This window comes from Episyrphus balteatus, chromosome 1 (assembly GCF_945859705.1).
Source record: "Episyrphus balteatus chromosome 1, idEpiBalt1.1, whole genome shotgun sequence".
Taxonomy (NCBI): domain Eukaryota; kingdom Metazoa; phylum Arthropoda; class Insecta; order Diptera; family Syrphidae; genus Episyrphus; species Episyrphus balteatus.
This window is the reverse complement of record NC_079134.1, coordinates 146,308,586-146,328,358: the sequence shown is the minus strand read 5'-3', so window position 1 is coordinate 146,328,358 and position 19,773 is coordinate 146,308,586. Positions and strand designations below refer to the sequence as shown.

The 19,773-nt window shown below is 29.7% G+C and overlaps 2 protein-coding genes across 2 annotated transcripts in view; both read left to right on the top strand.

Annotated features, from left to right (window-relative positions):
• Window positions 1-671: 671 nt before the first annotated feature.
• On the top strand, window positions 672-5,219 carry LOC129911222 (gastrula zinc finger protein XlCGF26.1-like). Its single transcript, XM_055988950.1, has 4 exons — window positions 672-782; window positions 855-1,768; window positions 4,785-5,166; window positions 5,214-5,219. The coding sequence occupies exons 1-4, from the start codon at window positions 672-674 to the stop codon at window positions 5,217-5,219; spliced, it is 1,413 nt and encodes a 470-aa protein (XP_055844925.1).
• Window positions 5,220-11,384: 6,165 nt separating this feature from the next.
• LOC129907328 (zinc finger protein 91-like) overlaps window positions 11,385-19,773 on the top strand; it is a 75,667-nt gene continuing 67,278 nt past the window's right edge. The window contains exons 1-3 of the mRNA XM_055983471.1: window positions 11,385-11,580; window positions 11,647-11,851; window positions 18,939-19,719. Of these exons, the coding sequence (XP_055839446.1) occupies window positions 11,470-11,580; window positions 11,647-11,851; window positions 18,939-19,719 (1,097 nt within the window). The 5' untranslated portion in view covers window positions 11,385-11,469. The remainder of the gene's footprint in view (window positions 11,581-11,646; window positions 11,852-18,938; window positions 19,720-19,773) is intronic.

The window sequence follows — 19,773 nt, the reverse complement described above, 5'->3', positions numbered from 1 at the left end:
GAAAACTGAAGAGCGTCACATTTGTGAAAATTGCCAGGCGTCACTTTTGTGAAAACTGACGGGCATCACTTTTATGAAAAAAGACGCACGTCACTTTATGAAAACTGACGTGCGTCACTTTTGTGAAAATTGCCGGGCGTCACTTTTATGAAAACTGATGCGCGTCACTTTTATGAAAACTGAAGAGCGTCAATTTTGTGAAAATTGCCAGGCGTCACTTTTGTGAAAACTGACGGGCGTCACTTTTATGAAAACTGACGCGCGTTATTTTTGTGAAAATTGCCAGGCGTCACTTTTATGAAAACTGACGTATTTAATCAAAAAGTGACGCGCGATAAGTTTTCAACAAGTGACGTGCGTCAGTTTTTAAAAAGCTTCGCCGCACGGAATAAATCGTCTCATGAAAAGTAGCCATTAGTACGTTTTAATATGTGTCCCACTTAAATTTATTTCTATAATTTAAAAATATGTATTTTGGTATCACTTTTTTTCGTCGTTGTTTTTTTTCGTTTTGTGTGTTTTGTTAAAACAGATGTTTTACTTCAAATGATGTTTTTGTCTCTCTGTTGTCTATAAACAAAAATCTAGCCTAGCTGCCTAGCAGTCTACTTATTCCATTTTCCAAAAGATATTTTCAGAATTCTTGAAAACAACGTTTAAAAATAAAAAAAATGCTCTGCATTTTGTGTTTGAAACCTCCAAATAAACCAATTGAAATATTTGGAGAAACTGGCATCAGTTCTGATATCGCTGATGTTATTTCAAAACATTTTTGGTTACAGGTAAGCTACCAACTGATTCTATTTATAATCCAACTAAAAACAATACAAAAACTATATCAATTTAAACTCTAGCCATGTGCTGACGATTTTAATTCCAATTCAATATGTTCTCAATGTTGGAATTCCCTTGATTCATTTAATAAATTTTACAAAGACATAGAAAAAGCTCATCGTTTTTTTCGACAAAATTCAAATCAGTCAAAAGAAACTGATAAAAAGATGGATTTTGATCCTATGAATGAGGATTCAGAGGAAGACATTAACTTCCTAAATAGTCGAATAAAGGTTGAAGTCAATGAGGACTCAAACGACTTACCTTTAAAATTTGACCAAATTGACATTCCCGACGATCCTCTGAATACAAAAATAGAAATTGAAGAAAAGACATCTGACAAATCTGATTCAGAGTCAGAAATTCCAATTTCTCAATTATCTACTCGATATAAAAAAGAAGCCACAAAAAAGCCAAAAGTCTCCAAATTCAAAAATACTAAATCTGAAGAAGTTGTCTTTCATATTAAAGATGGTATATGGCTTGCCACTTGTTATAGCCAAGAAACCACCGATAAACGAATAAGTCATGAAGAATTTGACAAATTTATAAATAAAAATATGGAACTGTCGTGTGACTTGTGCCTGGAGCACATGGTTAGCTTTACAGCTCTTCGGTCTCATTTCCAAAAATACCACGAACCTGAGAAAGCTTATGTTACTTGTTGTGGGAAGAACTTTTACCTGCGAGCTGCTTTGGCTGATCATATTCTACTTCATAAGTTACCTAATTACTTTACCTGTAGTCTCTGTTCAAAAGTTCTAACTGGACGAAAGACTTTGATTGAACATCAGAAGACGCATAATAAGAAACTTATTTATCAATGTCCTGGGTGTGATAAGAGTTTTCATCGGAAAGTCAATCTTGATCGGCATAAGGATGTTCATGTTGATTACTCGGAGAGGACAGTTGAATGTTCGCAGTGTGACAAGTTGTAAGTAGATTTTTCTTGTAATTAACTTTTCCCTTTCTTTTTTTTTTATTTGATTATTTATTTAGCTTCAGCTACAGTTTTTTACTTAAATTTTATGAAAAAGAAAAACTAATTTATTAAATTTTGTTAATTATACTGATCTGTAAAGAAATCCTCCTTTTAATAAAACTAGTATTTTTGTATGCTGATTCCGAATTCAAAGTCAGAATTGCCCCAGCACGTCACGTTTTTTTAGATATTCCCGTTAGAAAATCTAAAAAAAAAAACATTTTGTTGCTGTTTTCGAAGCAATATTTTGGCAAAATGTAATCTTTTTTAACTAAATTAGTTACGGTTTATAAAAGAACTTTTTTTCTTTCAAATTCAGTTTCTCAATATCTCTTTTCTTCTCCGACATATCTAAATTTAAGTAAGTTTAGCAGGTTTAGCATAAATTACCTAAGGTCTTTTTTTTAATACATACTGCACGGCACTAGATAGAAGGAATAGAAAAATAGGAAAAATTTTTTTGTTGGTACAGTGAATTAAAAATAAGATGATTATTATCTCATATAATCCCACGAGTGGCTTCCAAGCTGCCTGGGATAGGGCTCGAACCCACACCTTCAGGTTAGCAGTCAAGCACTACATCCACTGCACCATTGCCACCTGCATAAAGAAAATTATCTTTAAAGATTCATATTTCATTCTCCCAAGAACAAAAGTATACTTTGCTAATAGATATTAGTGTGCTGATTTTGAAGCCAAATTAAAAAAAATTCGGTCAGCTCTCGCTTTTGAGATATCTATATAGTTTTTTTGAGATTCTCTAAAAAAAATCGATTTTGTCATTTTTTAATGCGTATATCTCAAAATCCTGACGTGATAGAATTTTTTGACTTCGGATTCAAACTCAGCAACCATAAGAAAAGTATACTTTTGTTCCTAGGACAAACAAATCTAAAGCTTTACAAGGCAACTCATGGAATGGTTTATCACAAATAAGATATTTCTAAGTAGAAAAATATCATATTAAATTACAGATTTTATTTTATCTTCGTGACCTTTTTTTATAAATAATTGTTACTCCTACGTGGGCTTGAGGTCGACGAAAAATTAGAATAAAGAACAACGATTTTATTTTAGTTTTGTTTACATATCTGACTTTTTTAATATAACAGGCGTTGAGATTTCACATTTCCCTTAATTAAGATGTTTTTGTTCTTGTGGGATTAACTAAAAACTGCAGGATTTCAATAGTATTGCTGTTTTTGTCAATTAGTATCTTGAAATGTGTGTAATCTTTAATTAATAAATACAACAAATTTGGTGTAATATGGTAGGTGAGCTGAATACAAATAATAATTTTATTTTTGTACACCGAACATATTTTTCAAAAATTATTTTAAAAAAAATGGAACGTGCTAGAAATTTTCTGAAACCAGATTTAGATTCAGGAAAGTTAAATCTATCATAATTTCAAAAAATTATTTGAAGGAGAAAAAAAAGATAAATTTTGCAGACCAGTGTTATAACATAAGCTTTTTTTTAATACTATTAAATGAATATTTAAAAAAGAAGCCAAAAAAGTCAAAAAACGAAAAAAATGACAATTTTTATCAAAATTATGAAAAAACTTTCCGAGAAAAGATTGTTAACCTTAAAATTCTCTACAACTCTGCTATACAACTTTTTTTATATAGAGTTATAGATCCTTTTCTTTGTTAAAAATGCACTTTTTTGTTAGTGTTTTATCTTTACTTTTTTCTTAAATTTTTTTTTAAATAATTAGTGAGTAACAATTTTTTTTTTCGGAAGTTTTTTTCATAATTTTGATAAAAAAGTGATCAAAACTTTAAAATTGTCATTTTTTTTCGTTTTGTTTGACTTTTTTGGCTTGTTACTTTTTTAATATTCAGAATATCGAAAAAGTGTTCTTAACATAAAAGATGCGAAATTTAATTTTCTACAATTTTTTTTGTGTACACAACTTGTATGTAGGATAAATAGAAATCGAGATATTAAATAAAAACTGGAATCCAAGATTGCGGCCGAAAGGTGAATTTCACGAGTGCGAAAAATCAGGGTAATGATATTCAGCCAATTCTCTATCGAATGAGCAAAAAAATTTGAAAATGGTACAAACCGGTGGGGTCAAATAATAAATGCACTGGACTAAATTTTTTTTGTTTTGTTTGTATTTAGCTTCAATTTATTCATATTCATTTTGAAATACCTTTCCACTATCTTTTAATCAGCATTTAAAAGATCGATGCACTCTTCTGCAGTACTTTCGGTAAAACATGTATAGCAACATATCATTAGTTTCATTGGAGTGAAGTAATACATTCTCAAAGTCGCTTATATTAATGATGTAGTGTTCCCTACACAGCTCCTTGAGGTACTCCCAGTTTTACTGAAAAAAACCTCCAAATATTCATTCGCTACTTTTGTTCTTTGTGTTCTGTTGGATAAGTAACTTTGGAACTATTCCAGTTCCGCTCCATCCAAACCATGCTTTTTCAACTTCTGTACCAATAAATCACGGTCAATAGTCTCAAAGGCCCTTTATAAGCCCAGAAAAACTACAGCAATTACTTTTTTTTCATGAACATCAATTTTCCATTGCGATAATACCAGATTGAGAAGATTTTCACAGCTGTGGTATTGCCTAAATCCAGATTGATATTCCGAAATAAAATGGTTAGCTTTCATATAATTTTGTAACTGTTTATGTACAAGTTTTTCTGATATTTTACTTTCCTTCAAAAGCATATTGAGTGGACGAAATTCTGCAGGATTTGTCGTTTTTTTTCACTTTCTCGATTGCAACTACAACGGTCAGGAAAAATGCCTCTTCTCAAAGATTCATTTATAATTAAAAAAAAAAAAAAAAACAGGTCAAATAATGATAACCCATTGAAATCTCATTTGTTGTTCATTTTCTTCATGATTATTATATAATTTACTCATATGAAAGTTGATTGGTTATCTATATTAATTACATTTTTTCTTAAATGTATATTCTTGGTTCCAGATTTGCTTCGAAATTTTCCCTAAAACAACACATTTACGATGCCCATAGGTCAGGCTGCACTAATTTCGTTTGTGAATTATGTGGCAAAGGTTGTAAAGATCAACCGACTTTGCGTCGTCATCAATTCGATCATACAAATGCAGAAAAAGAATCATTTCCATGTGAAATATGCGGCGCTAGGCTAGCTACCAAAGATGGTCTGCGACGGCATAAAAAGTCAATACATCCCAAAGATGATAAGAAATATATTTGTAGTTATTGTGGATTACAATCATCGACTAAAGCTGCATTGCATCGTCATGTTACTTATATGCATACTGTTGAACCACGGTACAAGTGTACGTTGTGTGAGAAAGCTTTTAAAAGAGCTATGAGACTTAAGGTATGTACCTAATGTTAATTTTATTTTAAAGTTAAAATTGATTTTAGAAATAAGAACCAAAAAGGAAAGGATATAATGCCCTGTAAAAAATTTGTTCCTTCAATATTTGATTGGACTAATTTTCCAAGGGGTTTACACGTATATTAAATGAAAACGGTATTAAGGAACTGTTAATCTTATCAGTATCATATGAGATTATCATTTGACATTTCGAAAATACTCTTGACTTTGTTTCTGATCTCTGACTTTAAAAAAATAAACCATACATGGAGGGTATAAATGGGAGAATAAAATAGGAATTATAACGATAGTCTTGGTAACTTATGATCTTAAAAGGATTTATGAATTTAAAACCGGGTCTAATTGGAGATCGTGGAAAATATCCCTTTTGTAGATATTTATACATCAAAAAGGACAAAGGGAAAACCGATGAAGAAAGAGATTAAGGGGTTATATCTAGTTGTAAGTGCAAAAAAAAACCTTCTTTTTTGTGGATTTTTTGTAAAGAGGCATTTAATTATATAAACCTAAGGAATACATATCCCTATAGCAAATTTAATGTATAAAAAGAATTCGCTGTGTATTTAAAAAAATATTGGGTTCCGTTATTTTTGTAGTAGATCTCCTAGACGACCTCCAAAAAAAATGTGTCTGGCGGTGAGCACGATTACTCCGGAACGGCTGGACCGATCGGCTTGAAATTTTTACTGAATTTTCTTTGATACTTTTGTCAGGTAATGAACGAAGGAAAAAGGTTTTTGACAATAATTGGATTTTTTATGCCATTTTAAAGTGTAAATTTTCGTGAAAAAAACGATTTTTGTCTTTGAGAAGCCGCCATTTTGTCAAAAATCAAAATTTTTACTATTCCTTCGTTCATTACCTGCATTTGTCTATCCTGGAAATGAATATTTTGGATTTTTCAATTTTGGGTGATTTGTATCAGAGATATCTTGCTCACCGCCAGACAGCTTTTTTTGGAGGTCGTCTAGGAGATCTACTACAAAAATAACGGAACCCAATATTTTTCTAAATACACAGCGAATTATTTTTATACATTAAATTTGCTATATGTACATGTATTCTTTATTTTTGTATAATGAAATGCCTCTTCACAAAAAATCCGCAAAAAAGAACGTTTTTTCGCACTTACAACTAGATATAACCCCTTAACAAAGTAAATCAAATAAAAACAATTATAAATTTAGTTTAAGGTTAAAACAGCCCTATTTATAAACTCATCATAGACAGTACATAGCATTATTTACTCTTTATAATGTCTTTAAAGAGAAAATTGTCATTTATAAACTTTATGCAACGTTTAATAGAGCTTGTATAAGCTAAACGCGTTTTTAGGTTGTTTAGAGCTTGAATAAGAATATATTTTGCTTAAATGTCATTTGAACATCAAATAATTTTCAGAAAAAGAAAACACAGAAATCATTTATATTTTTTTTATGTCATTGAAGTATTTATTTTTTGAATTATATTTATAATTTTGTAATCAACTGAAACAAAATATAAGAAATTGTGTTTCTTCGAGATTTTTTCCTGATATAAGATGTGAGAACTTTTGGCTGCAGTACCTACATATGTACATATACAAATGTGGGTTTTCTTTTCATCTTTTTCTTTTTAAATAGAAAAAATGATTTATGCATGTTTCTTTTTAATTGATGTAATTTTTTTGGAGCATGTGAACAATTTGTAAGCAAGAAAAACAAATGAAATGTGTTTTTTTTTTAGATTTTCTTCTTTATATGACATCAAGAACTTTCGCTCACGTTTTTGTTTTTTTGTTTATTTTCAAATCAGATGGAGTTATTTTATCGACAGATTTTTCATTTTTAGTACTTATTTGAACACAAACCTAGTATAACTATAATTGCTAAAAAAATATTTTATGAATAGAAATTTATGTAACGTTGCATAAAGGCTACATAAAACATTATTCATTGTATAACTATTTAGCCGTTTAGAGCTGTTTAGTGAAATCTAATAAATAAGGCTGAAAGTGTTTAAGCTCTGTAAATTAAGCATTCAATTTTATAAAAAAACAAAACTACTTTTCCCAAGCATTTTTTAATGCAAAAATGTGCTTGAGAAACAAAAAGGGAAAAGGTAAATGTTTTTTAGAAAAAATTGTGATTTTTTTGGATTTGCCAAAAAGATTTTCTTACAATACATGTTTAAAAAGCAGCTTTTTTCGATCAAAAAAATATTAAGAAGTCGGTCTTTTGTCTATAAATATGAGCCAATACAATTAAGAAAATTGGAGCGTTTTCAATTTTAGGTTATACAGTCAGCCAGCGAACTTACGGTAAGTTTAATTTTTTACTTTTAAGAGTTCGAAAGTATGTACCTATTTGTCATTAGGACATACGCAATAAGATGGCATACGCAATTTTGTCGGTCTGTCTGTTTGTGTGTATGTCTGTTTCTATGTTGAGTTCGAATGGATTAATTTAAATCTTCTAGTAAAACATTTTTGGTGATTCCCTAGAGGCGAAGTTGAAACTTTTTTTAGATTAAATATTGAATTTTAAAAATAATGCAATTTATTTTTAAAACAGCTCAGACCGAACAAAAATTTTTGTTTGGCATCACAATACCTACTTTAGTATTATAACTGCAGTCGATTATTAATTCCGCTAAAGCAAATGGTCATTAGAACTGTGTCGAAACGAAAAACTTGCCAATGTCCTTTTGAAGCAATTTTAAGATAGCTCTGCTTTCCGTAAACGAATTTAAAAATGTACTGAATATAAAATGGTAGTATTCTGTGGCATCTCTAGTTTCAATAGATTCAAAGTGTGATAAGTTGGTTGATATAAATTGCGAACGTTAGCGAGCAAGACATTTTTTGAAGATATAAAGTTTAATCTAAGTTTAACTTAAGTTTATACAAATAATTATTTTGTACAATTTTATATAAAAAAAATTATTGAGAAATGGACTTTTTTCTCGCACTGAGATATTGCAGCAAAAATTGATACATTTCATAATTTTCTAAATAAAATCGGGAATACTTAAAAAAAAATAAATAATCCAAGTTGTTTGGCTTTGAGCTAATTACTTCACTTTGAAATTAAACAATAAATCTAAATTGTTTAATTTTCTAATTTGAAACAATTTAATAATAGAAAACTACAAAAATAACGAAATGTACATAGGTACTACACTCCCTTAAATGAATGGATAATTTATTTTCGCCTATATACCGGATTTAAGCTTAACATAGACCAAAAGTCGGTAACATAATAACCCAAGAAACTGAAGATATCTCGGACAGTAGAAAAGATATCAGAAAGATATAAATAGATTTAACGGTAATATTTCAAAAACGAGATGTGATCGAATATTTCTGATTTCGGACTCGAGTTCAGCACATCGAAACCCTTTGGAAAAGTATAGTTTAGTCTCGGCGCCAAAACCCTTTCATAAATACTTGTGTAATTTAAAAGGTTCTTAAAAGACCATTTTAAGGTGCTTGCATGGTCTTTTAAGAAATGAGATAAAAAAAGTTACGCAGCGGTAAAAAATCCCTTACAAAGCGTTGTAATGGACCAAACAAATTTTGTTTTCCTTATGAAAACTTTATCGATAGCTTCTTTAACAATACAAAATTGGCAAAATTTAAAGGAGATTTTCAGATAGGTAATCAAATCACTATAATACACAAACGCATTAAGTGCTCCACATAAGTAAGCTTGTATTTGTTTATAATACATATATCAAACCCCGTAACCTATGTAGCCCTTAATACGGCTAATGTTAGTTTTTTTTATTGAACAGAACTAGGGAAAATTTATAATTTGATTTTTTTAAAGAATTTCATAAGTTATGTTTTTATAATTCAAATAAACACCCTTTTAAATTATCTTTTTTTCACAAAAACCAAGTATGCCTTAAAAAGGAATTTTTAGAAAACAAAATTTGAAAATCGTTAGAGCCGGTTTTTTAAAAAAAATATTTTTTTTTATAAATACTAACAGCCTTATTTATTAGATTTCGCTAAACAGCTCTAAACGGCTGCATAGTTATACAATACATAAAGTTTTACGTAGCCTCTATGCGACGTTTCATAAATTTCTATTTATTAAAACATTTTCTTAGCCATTATAATTATGCTAGGTTTGTGTCCAAATAAGTACTAAAAAAGAAAATAAGTACTTTTTAAAACGACAAACAACTCCATCTGTCGATAAAATAATTCCATCTGATTCGAAAATAAACAAAAAAAAAAAAAAACAAAAATGTGAGTGAAAGTTCTCAATGTCATATAATATACCTACATACATATATACATAAATCAGGAAATTATATCAGGAAAAAATCTCCAAATTTCTTATTTTTTGTTTTAGTTGATTTCAAATTGTCAAAAAATACATTCTTCAATTAAAAAAAATATATATATACAAATCATTGCTATGTTTTATTTTTCTGAAAATTATGTGAAGTTCCAATGACATTTAAGCAAAATAAATTCTTATTCAGGCTCTAAACAACCTCAAAACGCGTTTAGCTTATACAACCTTTATTAAACGTTGCATATATATTATAAATCACAATTTTTTGTTTAAATACATTATAAAGAGTACATAATGCTATGTACTCTCTATGATGAGTTTATAAATAGGGCTGTAAATTTCTAACATTTTTCAAAAAAAGTTGTTATGCCATTTTTAAGAATACATGTAGGCACTATTCAACACGTAAAAACAAAATTTCGATAAAATTCATGAAATTCACAAAAAAAATGTTTGAAATAAGTACATATATTTTTTTTTTTAAATCAAAAATTTATTTTTCAAAATTTTTTATAAATTTTGACCATCTGTAGCTCAGGGCACAGAGAAATTTGCGCGACCCACGCTTTTTCCATTCTCTATCTTTGTAGTGATGAGCTGATGCTTTATCAAGCTCAGTTTATTACAAATCCTAAAAGCCTTTTTTCTCTTATAGCTCAAATGAAATAAACTGCGAAATTATCTCACTTGACTTGGGCTATAGTGAAAAAAGTCTTTTACCTATGTGGTTGATATCCTTTTCTATTTTGTAAAATGAAAGAACTTTTTTTAAGTAACCTGGGCCCTATTTCATAGATGATACATCACATACATTACATACATCATACATTAAAATTTTTTTCATACATTACATACAATTTTTTGTTTCATATACCCCGTTTGTATGGCGATTTGAATCCGAATTGAATCAGGATTTAGGTCTATATATACCTGAATCGAATTGAATCCGGATTTGTCGATCCGATCCGACTCGGGGAGCTGAATCGAATCGAAAATATGCATATATACCAAACGAATTGAATACTCGAGATATAATTTATGGTGGAAATTGTGTGTGATTGTCTTCTTATTTGCAAATTTTACTGTATGTATGTATTATGATTTCTAGTTTTACTTGCACTTTGTTTTTGGTTAGATTTTTCTATTTTACTGCAAATATATTTAAAAGAAAAATTGTGTTTTCGATTCTATTTCAATTCGATTCCTCGATCTGGTACTTCCATATACCTGGATCGAAATTTCGATTCAGTTTCAATTCGATCTTTAAATCGGTCATACAAACGGGGTAATAGATTTCATTGGAAGTAATGTATAAAATCTATTCTGTTGTAGTTGATGTATTTATTTTGACATTTCGTTTGAATGAATTGTGAGGTTAGGTTTCGTTGGAGTGTAGGAAATTTGTTTTACTGACTAACCAAAACGAAAAGTAACAGAACCTTGCGTGTCATGATATTAAAAAATAAAACAAGAAAAGACAATGAATTATTATTTTCTTTGCAAAAATACAAAATATATTATGTGCATATTCCTTATGATTAAATTATGAACACAAAACTGCCATTTTTATACTTCTATTAAGTAAAAAAATTTTGTTTACAGCAAAATGACTTGCTGTATGAAATGTATGAAAAATTCACACAAAGTGTATTATCACAATGTATGATAAATTTCTATGAAACAGTATCATACAACATTGGAATACTTCCAGTTGATTCTCCGTTCATACACTGATGTATGACAGTTCTTCATACAAATTTTCTATGAAACAAAAATAATACATCAGAACTGTCAATATCATACAATGTATGTAATGTATTATCTATGAAATAGGCCCCTGGCATCACTTTTGTATGTCTAGTTTTTGTTTTTAATTTAGCTGTCATTCGGTATATTTGTCAACAAAATTAAAGAACTACCAGAAAACCTTTTGTTGTTTTCCTTCACAAAGTTATTCAAATTCCTCCAGAAAATTATAATTTATTGTTAAAAAATGAAGTGCATATTATGTTTAAAAATACCCGACAAACCAATTAACATATTCGGAGAACAAGGTCTTAAACTTGATATGAAATTTATTATTTCTAAACATTTTTGGTTCGAGGTAAGGATTAAAAAGCCTTCATAATAACAAAAGACCAAATCACTAATTGAATAAATTACCTCTTAGCCAAATCAAGATGATGACAATTCGAAATTAATATGCTCCTCATGTTGGTTAACAGTTGAAGATTTCCACAAATTCTATGAAAAAATTGAAGAAGCTCATTGTTCATTTCAAGAAATTAAACCTGTCATGGATGTGATGGAAGATGATTTTCCAGATGAAGGAAATGACAATCATTTAAGTGATACTAATATGTTAATAGATGAAGGTTTGCAAATGCAATTAATTATTTAATTAATACACTGCCGGTCAATAGAATAGGTTCTCCCTATAAACCATAAACAAATGAATTTTTCACCTACAAAAAAGGAAGACAAAAACTTTTTACTGATGAAAATTCAATTATTGCCCTTTTCCTGAATTATTTATAAGAAAAAAACAATGTCCAAACTATTAATAAAATTTATTGAAATCCTCTCAAAAAAGACCTTATTACATGGGTCAATAGAATAACTTGAGGAGTGAATCGGTCAAAATCATCGAGTTGGGAAATTTCGAGGACTTACTTACTTAGGGTGACCAGCGCCGAAAGGCGGCTACAATCCGCTGTGGATTTGGGCCTCAATCAACAAGCTTCGTCGTCAGCCAACTTTATCCTTAGCTCGCTGCGTCCCCTTCCACTTAGTTGCGCCACCTCAGACGAGGTCTTCATCTACTGCGCCGTCCCTCTGGGTTGGATTCGAAAACTTTCCGGGTCGGAGCATTGTTGAGGACCGAATTCTTAAAAAAAAACAACTTTGTTTTATGATGCAAATTTCATGCTCAAATGTTCGCTTAAGCTATAATTTGTCGGTTCATGAACGGGCAGAGCACAAAAATGTTTATTTTTCAATTTAACGCAAAACCCCAAAAATTGGTACTAGAAAAACTTTTCTCGAAAAAGTGGTAATCTCTTCAAAACAAATAGTATCATAATGTGAATGATGTATCATTATATTAAGATAGTAGGCCTAAAATAAACTTTTTTAACTTTATTTCTTGGCTCAGAGACCAATTTCTACAAAAAAATTATTTTTTTTGAATGTCCGAAATACCTAGGCCATAAGTAAATTTTTATTTTGTTTCTTGATACGATTTTTGATAAAAATTTATATTACCATACTGAGATAGGATATTTATTAAAAATACCCAAAAAAAATGTAATGTGTTAAGACCACATTATTTATTCAGATTCAAAGAGCGTTCTCGGAAATGGCGTTTTGACCTTAATTTATTTTTTATGTCACAAAGTAAAACGAAATATTTTTGAGATTATATTGTGGTGGCCTCGATTTTTGATCATAACACCACCAAAAAAATAAAATTTTAATCTAAATATACCCCAAAACACACGATGTACTAAAACTTACTTATAAGTTATAACATACGTTTAATATATTTATCCATACAAATAAGTGTGGAATGATAAATCTATATAATATTAACTTTAAAAACTGCATGTAGCAACATTTGTACGTTAGATGATTAAAATATTAGCACTTTAAGAAATTTTGGTACCATCCTTCATTTTTCTTCAGACAACTTTTATAAATGTATAAAAATAACAATATTTAATTTTTTTCTAAGAGATGTACAAATTTATAAAGAGTATTGTGTATAAGTGGTGTTAAGGAAAGAATAACTCAATGTGTTTGTAAGCCATTTGAATTCCAGCTTTTGAGTAATGGACATGTCCGGGAAGCGTTCCCGTAAATATAAGATGCAATAAAAATTAAATGAAAACTTTTCTAACCGAAACTAGATTTTCCTAGATGCGTGCCTATTATTTGAATTTGTTAATGAGAAAAAACCTTTGATTAAATGTTATTTTGATTTAAAAAAATGCCTGGTCATTAAATTTTCCACCTCCAATGGAAACTGCTGAAACGCCTTATTTCTTATATAAAATGACCCTTCATACAAACCGTCACAGTTTTTTGCGATTTCTGAATAATTTCTCTTCTCTTCACTTCTTGTCTTACATATTATATAAAATGATACAAAAATGACTAATATTAATGTAAAATAGTTTCTATCGATAATATTGATTCTATTTTACTGAATTTATATCTAGGGCCAGTGGCGGATCTAGGGGGGGGGTCGTGGGGGTCATGACCCCCCCCAAAACCTGAGGTGAAAAACAGAAAACTATGAGGCAAAAGGTGGAAACAAGCTTTTAAACCATATGAAGGGTTTCTTTATTGTTATTGACTATGCTTAAGGAAATGATTCATGGGTAGGGTATATTAGCAAGAAGTCGTTTTTAGTTGTAAATATAATGAGGACATGCAAAAAATTTTTGGTTTCTTACACATTTTTTTAATGAGAACGTTTAAAAGCCGAAAATCATATCATATAATTTGCCATGATATAATAACTTTTACATGATTACATGTATCCCGATTCACAACCGATCTATCATAACTAATCGCAAGAACTTAATTTCATATATTGATTTATAAAGAAATACACTTTTCTTTTTAACAAACCTGTGTGGAGGAAATTTATTTCATCCTACACACATTTTTTTTTAATTTGTATTTTTTTTCTTTTTAAAGCTTTTGCTTTCAAAGATCACATTTCTAAAATGCAAATTAAACATATAAATATACTATTTTTACTCGGTACTTTTTTATAGAAAAAACATTTATATTTTGATGTTTCCGCAAAAAAATAATGATGCTGAAAACATCGCTCTTGGAAACATCGATAAATCGAAACTTCAAAGTTTTTTAAGTAAACCGCACCAGGCGAGTTCTATCCAAAACACGATTGTGGAAGAAAAACATTTCTGATTTCTTTGGCCCCGATTACAAAGGTGTTAAGTCAGAAAAGGTAATTTTGAGAAAAATGAAATTGAAGTTTCAATTTTTGTTTGTAAATCTGAATATTGTTATTATGAAAAAGTAATGATGCAGAAACATCATCTATAAGATCCTTTTTAGTATACATTTTTTTGACTTAACACTTTAGAGCCATTTAGTCTTCAAAAATAAACTTGGTCCAAAGGTGTTGAGTCAAGAAAAATCTTTTTTACATTGATAACAAAGTTTAATTTATAAAAGAAAGTTGAAATTTTCAATGTGAATAGTTACCAAATGTGAGAATTCTTTTTGAAATAATATAATACTGTAGAAAAATGGTTTTTCGTTTTCTGTCTCCCTCTTGACTTAACGCCTTAGGATCAATTTTGTTATTTAAAAATTAAATTAAAATTTCTGACTTAAACCCTTTGTACCGAATCATTTTTAACGGAAGGAGATCCGCTAGAGCTATGGCGATAAGACCAAACGAAAGAGAAAAAAAACTGACTGAAGTCCAATAAAATCCGAACATTGATTTTTTTGACATAATCCCTTTGTTCCCGGCAGCAAAGAATTATTTTCGTACTTTTAGTACAGTACAACAGAATTTTGTAAAAATATAGGTAAGTTTCTCCAAACCAGTCCCTGCGATTTTTATAAAAACATGCAACTGCAATCGCAATGTAAAATGAAGTATGGTCAACGTTGATTCCATTTTGAATAAAAAAAAATTTTAAATGATGGTCTTCAACGCAAAATCATTCCGAAAAACAGTTAAATCAAAGCGGTTTCCGTTTATTTTAACTAGTTTGAAGTTTCACACAGTGTAGAACGGTTATTAACTTCTAACTTTGTTTAAAATGACAACCTCAATAATTTCAACATATTTTTTTTAACAAAGGCTTTGATTGTATTAATTAAAAATTTAATATAGAAAAATTTATTTTTTGGATTAAGGGCCAATTTTTCAATAGTCAGTTAAACAGTCAGTTAGTACTTATTCCTAAGGATAGAGAAAAAATCAATTTTTCAACAAGCAGATATAGCTTATTCCTAAGAATAAAACTATCTGCTTCTTTCAGAGACGAATTAAAATTATTCTAAGGAATAATCTCAACAAAATTATTGTGTCAGTTGTCAAAGCTGCTTTGAAATAATTTTGAAAAAAATACAGTGGAACACAAGAAAACAAAAACAATCATGAATAAAAATGACGTTTAATTTTAAATATTTTTGAATTTGACAATTTTTTTTTTTGTTATTCTGTAGAATAAATTATTCTTGATTGAAAAATTCAATGTTTTTATCTGATTGTTTAAGAGCCTAATAACATTATTCGTCGAACAGTTAACTGACTGTTTATTAGGAGATTGAAAAATTGGCTCTAAGAAAAATATATGTATTTTTTAAATATCAATTTACGAAAACGGGATATTTTTTTCAAATCTCAGTTTTAATTTGGTTAAATATTTAGCCGAGGATAAGTTTTTGATATTTGTATCTATGTCTGTTGAATAAAGAATTTATCTTGGGCTTTATTTAGCTGTGAGAATTGGGGCACATCTTGTATTTATTTGCGAAACAATAACAAAACAAAATCATGCTTTTGTTGTAAAGCTAATAAAAACAATGATCTGATCTGGATCACGATGAAAATAAAACACAGCTAAAGTGAAATATATTGAAAAATATGGATTTTTCCTAATACACACTCATGATGTTGCATTACTTTCCCAATTTTCTTTCTTTATTTTCAGTTTTTGATTATTCATTAAAAAAATACATTAATCCTTTTGCAAACAATTTATCCTCTGAAGAAAAAAAATTTGACCGGGTCCCAGAGCAGGGTAAATGTTTGACAGCTGAAATTTTTTGTTTTTTATTGTCAAAAAAACCTCGGCTAAATATTTAACCCAATTCACACACGGCGTTAAGTAGTGTGTAATTACAATTACAACAAATAGCATGCCAACTATATTTTGAATTGTATTTTTTTAATTTTGTATGTATGTTTCTAAAAACACTTCTTAATGAAATAAATCAAGTTGGCTACTTAGGTATGCATAGTATTGACCTTAATTTAAGCTCCGAAACAAAAACCTCTCGAAAATACATTTGATCTTAGGATAGAACTTTTTATGTTAGCTAAAATTAAGCATAATATATGTATTTTGAGCACTTCACCATTTTTTTTTTTTTTGATTATCCAGGAAGTAAGTTCTTTTAGTCCTGTGACCCCCTCCAAACCAAATTTCTAGATCCGCGCCTGTCTAGGGCCCTATTATGACGAGCGAGTCGAACGTTCGACTCAAGTCAAACGATATGGGAAACACTCACATCATGGTATTCAGATTAGAAAACGATTTAAAACGCTAAATGGCTCATTAAAGGATCAATAACTTTGATACGCCAAATTTTTCTAGCGATTCGCGAGTCATAATAGGTCTCCTAAACAATTTTTTTTATATACAACTGTCTCGAAAATTCTATTAGGTTTCGGGTAGTATAACTTTTACTCAAGCAATTTAACTTTACTTTTTTCATGCTTCTTTTATTGAAATTTTTGATTATTTTCTATTTTAAAATTACTATGAACACTCATAGAATTCACGATCAAACCATTTACGACCTAAGCCAACAAGTTTGTGGGTCAAATAGTAGAAAGACTTTTCCAACAGTGCAAAGTTTTACTGGATTATTCAGAGTAAAACTGTTCGGAAGGTGTGAATAGCTCGTTATCCTGCGGAAAAGTCTATCTAAGAGGTTCGAATAAATCAATAAACTCTGAAAAAGTCATTTCGAGAGTGAGTTTGCATGAATTCACAGTGATACGTGACGAAGGAAAATCAAGGCCAATAATATCAAAATATAGAATATCGACTACAATTACACGGTGTAACACTCAAAATATACGCGGGCGGAGACCTATCACGTTTTGTAGAGATAGTCGCACTAATTACGAAACGGTATTTAAAAAGTCCTTAACACCATTAAGTCCATTTACCCATTTTCGATTTACAGTTTCTAATAGTTTTTATTTTTATTTTTCAATTGAGGCAGTTTTCTGTGTGAGTAATTTTTTTTATTAAAATTCACAGTCTGGACAAAAATAGTATAAAATGAGTTTAAAAAAAAATTTTGTTCGCCTATTTTTAACTTTGAAATCGATTATTTCAAAAGCTATTGGTTATAATATATTGATTTAAAAATTAAATGTACAGTTTCGGAAATGGTATTATTTATTACTGTAAGTGTTGCCGTTGTTTTTTAATAATTTTTTTTTATTTTGATAATTTTTTTTTTAGAAAACTGCCCCTCCCACCTAAACGGGGGGAGATAGACCCCCTTCCCAAAAAAAAAGGTTTGTATTGAACTCCTCTACAATATCAAATCCTAGCGTCCAAGTTATCCTACTACGTGCCAAAACAACATTTTTGTTCCATACCTAAAAGTTCGAATTTCTGTGTCTGGGTTGAAATCGTAAAATTTTTTTTCTAAGCCAATTTTAAACTGATTGTCATAAAAAATACCTCGTTTGATTTGGAAATACATAAATATTATTTTAGAATATATATTTAAAACAGCATGCTGTTGTGAAAAAATATACTTTAATTTGCCGAAGTTGGATAAATGACGAAAAAAATGGAATTTTTGAACTTTGACAGCTTATAAATTCTAGGTGGTTTAACCGAGTTACATGTTTTATACATTATTGAAAAGGTATATTTATTTCCTATTAGAAACTGTAAAAAAATCGAAAATGGGTAAAAATTTGACGAAGCTAGATTTTTCAATGGGTCAAAAAAAAATGAAGGTCAAAAAAACCGTTTTTTGTCCCTAACTCCACATTTTGGGGGTGTTAGGGGATTTTCAAATACCGTTTCGTAATAAGTGCGACTAGCTCTACAAAACGTGATAGGTCTCCGCCCGCGTATATTTTAAAACCTCATTTTTGTAACACCGTGTTATTTATTCAACCTTATAGCATGATGTCGCTGTAAGAGCAGTTTATCCCTTCCAAAATCCAATAAGTAATTATTTTAACCTTCCAGGATATTAAGATTTTATTTAATTCCTTGAAAAAACACACAAGCTGCAAATCTCTTTTTTAACTCATGTGACACTTATAACAATTCAACATATTTTCTATTATTTGATGTTTTCATGGAGTTTTCTTTTGGATTTGAATGAGATCTAGGTTCGGGCACTTCTCATCAATCTTTCTACAGCTCAAATACTGAATGTAAATACTTGCAGGAGAAAATTCCAACCAAAGGATAATGCGCTTTTCTTTTAGTTTTTAGGTTTTTTCACCTTGTATCATGTTTTTAAAGTTGCAATAGTTTTACAACTACCTTTTTTCTGATTTATATTTGGGAAAAAATACATACTTTTATAAACTGCATTCATGAAAAGATTTTTCTCTCCTTTACCGTTTAAAAGGTAAACCTATTCTATTGACCGGCTGTGTTAATAAAAATATACAAAACTGTTAACAAAACATTTCTGTAGATATTAAAATTGAAGTGAACGAATCAAACAACGTGCCATTCGAATTGCAATGTAATATAAATCCTCTAGAAATAACTGTTAAAAGCGACGACGATGAAGAGGCTGACTCAGAGTCAGAAATGCCTCTTGCTGCACTATCCAAACAACTACAAAGTAAGGACAAAATCACAAAGAAGGAACTTGAAAAGAACGAAAAAAGTTCCATGAGTAAAAAACTGAAAAAGAAGAATAAGCCAGCAAAAGATAAAACCAGCAAAGTATCCTCCACATTGTGTCCCGAGGACAAAGACAAAGATACTAAAGACGAAATACTTCATGTTCATGAAGGCAAATGGCTAGCCACTTGTTATGCCGAAGAAACCTATTCAAAGCCAATATGCTCGGAAGAATTGGACAAATTCCTAAAATTAAATATCGAACTTTTGTGTGGACTTTGTCAGCAGCCAATGGAAGAGTTTGCATGCCTTCATCCACATTTTGTCAGATGTCATAACAAAGCTAAACCCTTTGTGTCTTGTTGTGGAAGAAAACTGAAATATCGAGCTCAAATAATCGATCATATTTTAGTCCACAAAATACCTGACTATTTCAAGTGTACGGAATGTTCTAAAGTTTGGCCATCTCGTCGTAATCTCAAGGAGCATTTGCCAATTCATAATAAGAATTTTATATTCAATTGTGAGAAATGCAATAAGAGTTTTTGTAGTAAACCTGCCCTCGAACGGCATCATGAAGTTCATTTTGAAGAGAAACCATTTAAATGTGACATTTGTGATAAATTGTAAGTTGGATTGGTCTTTTTTTCACCTCAAATATTAATTTATTAATTTCAACT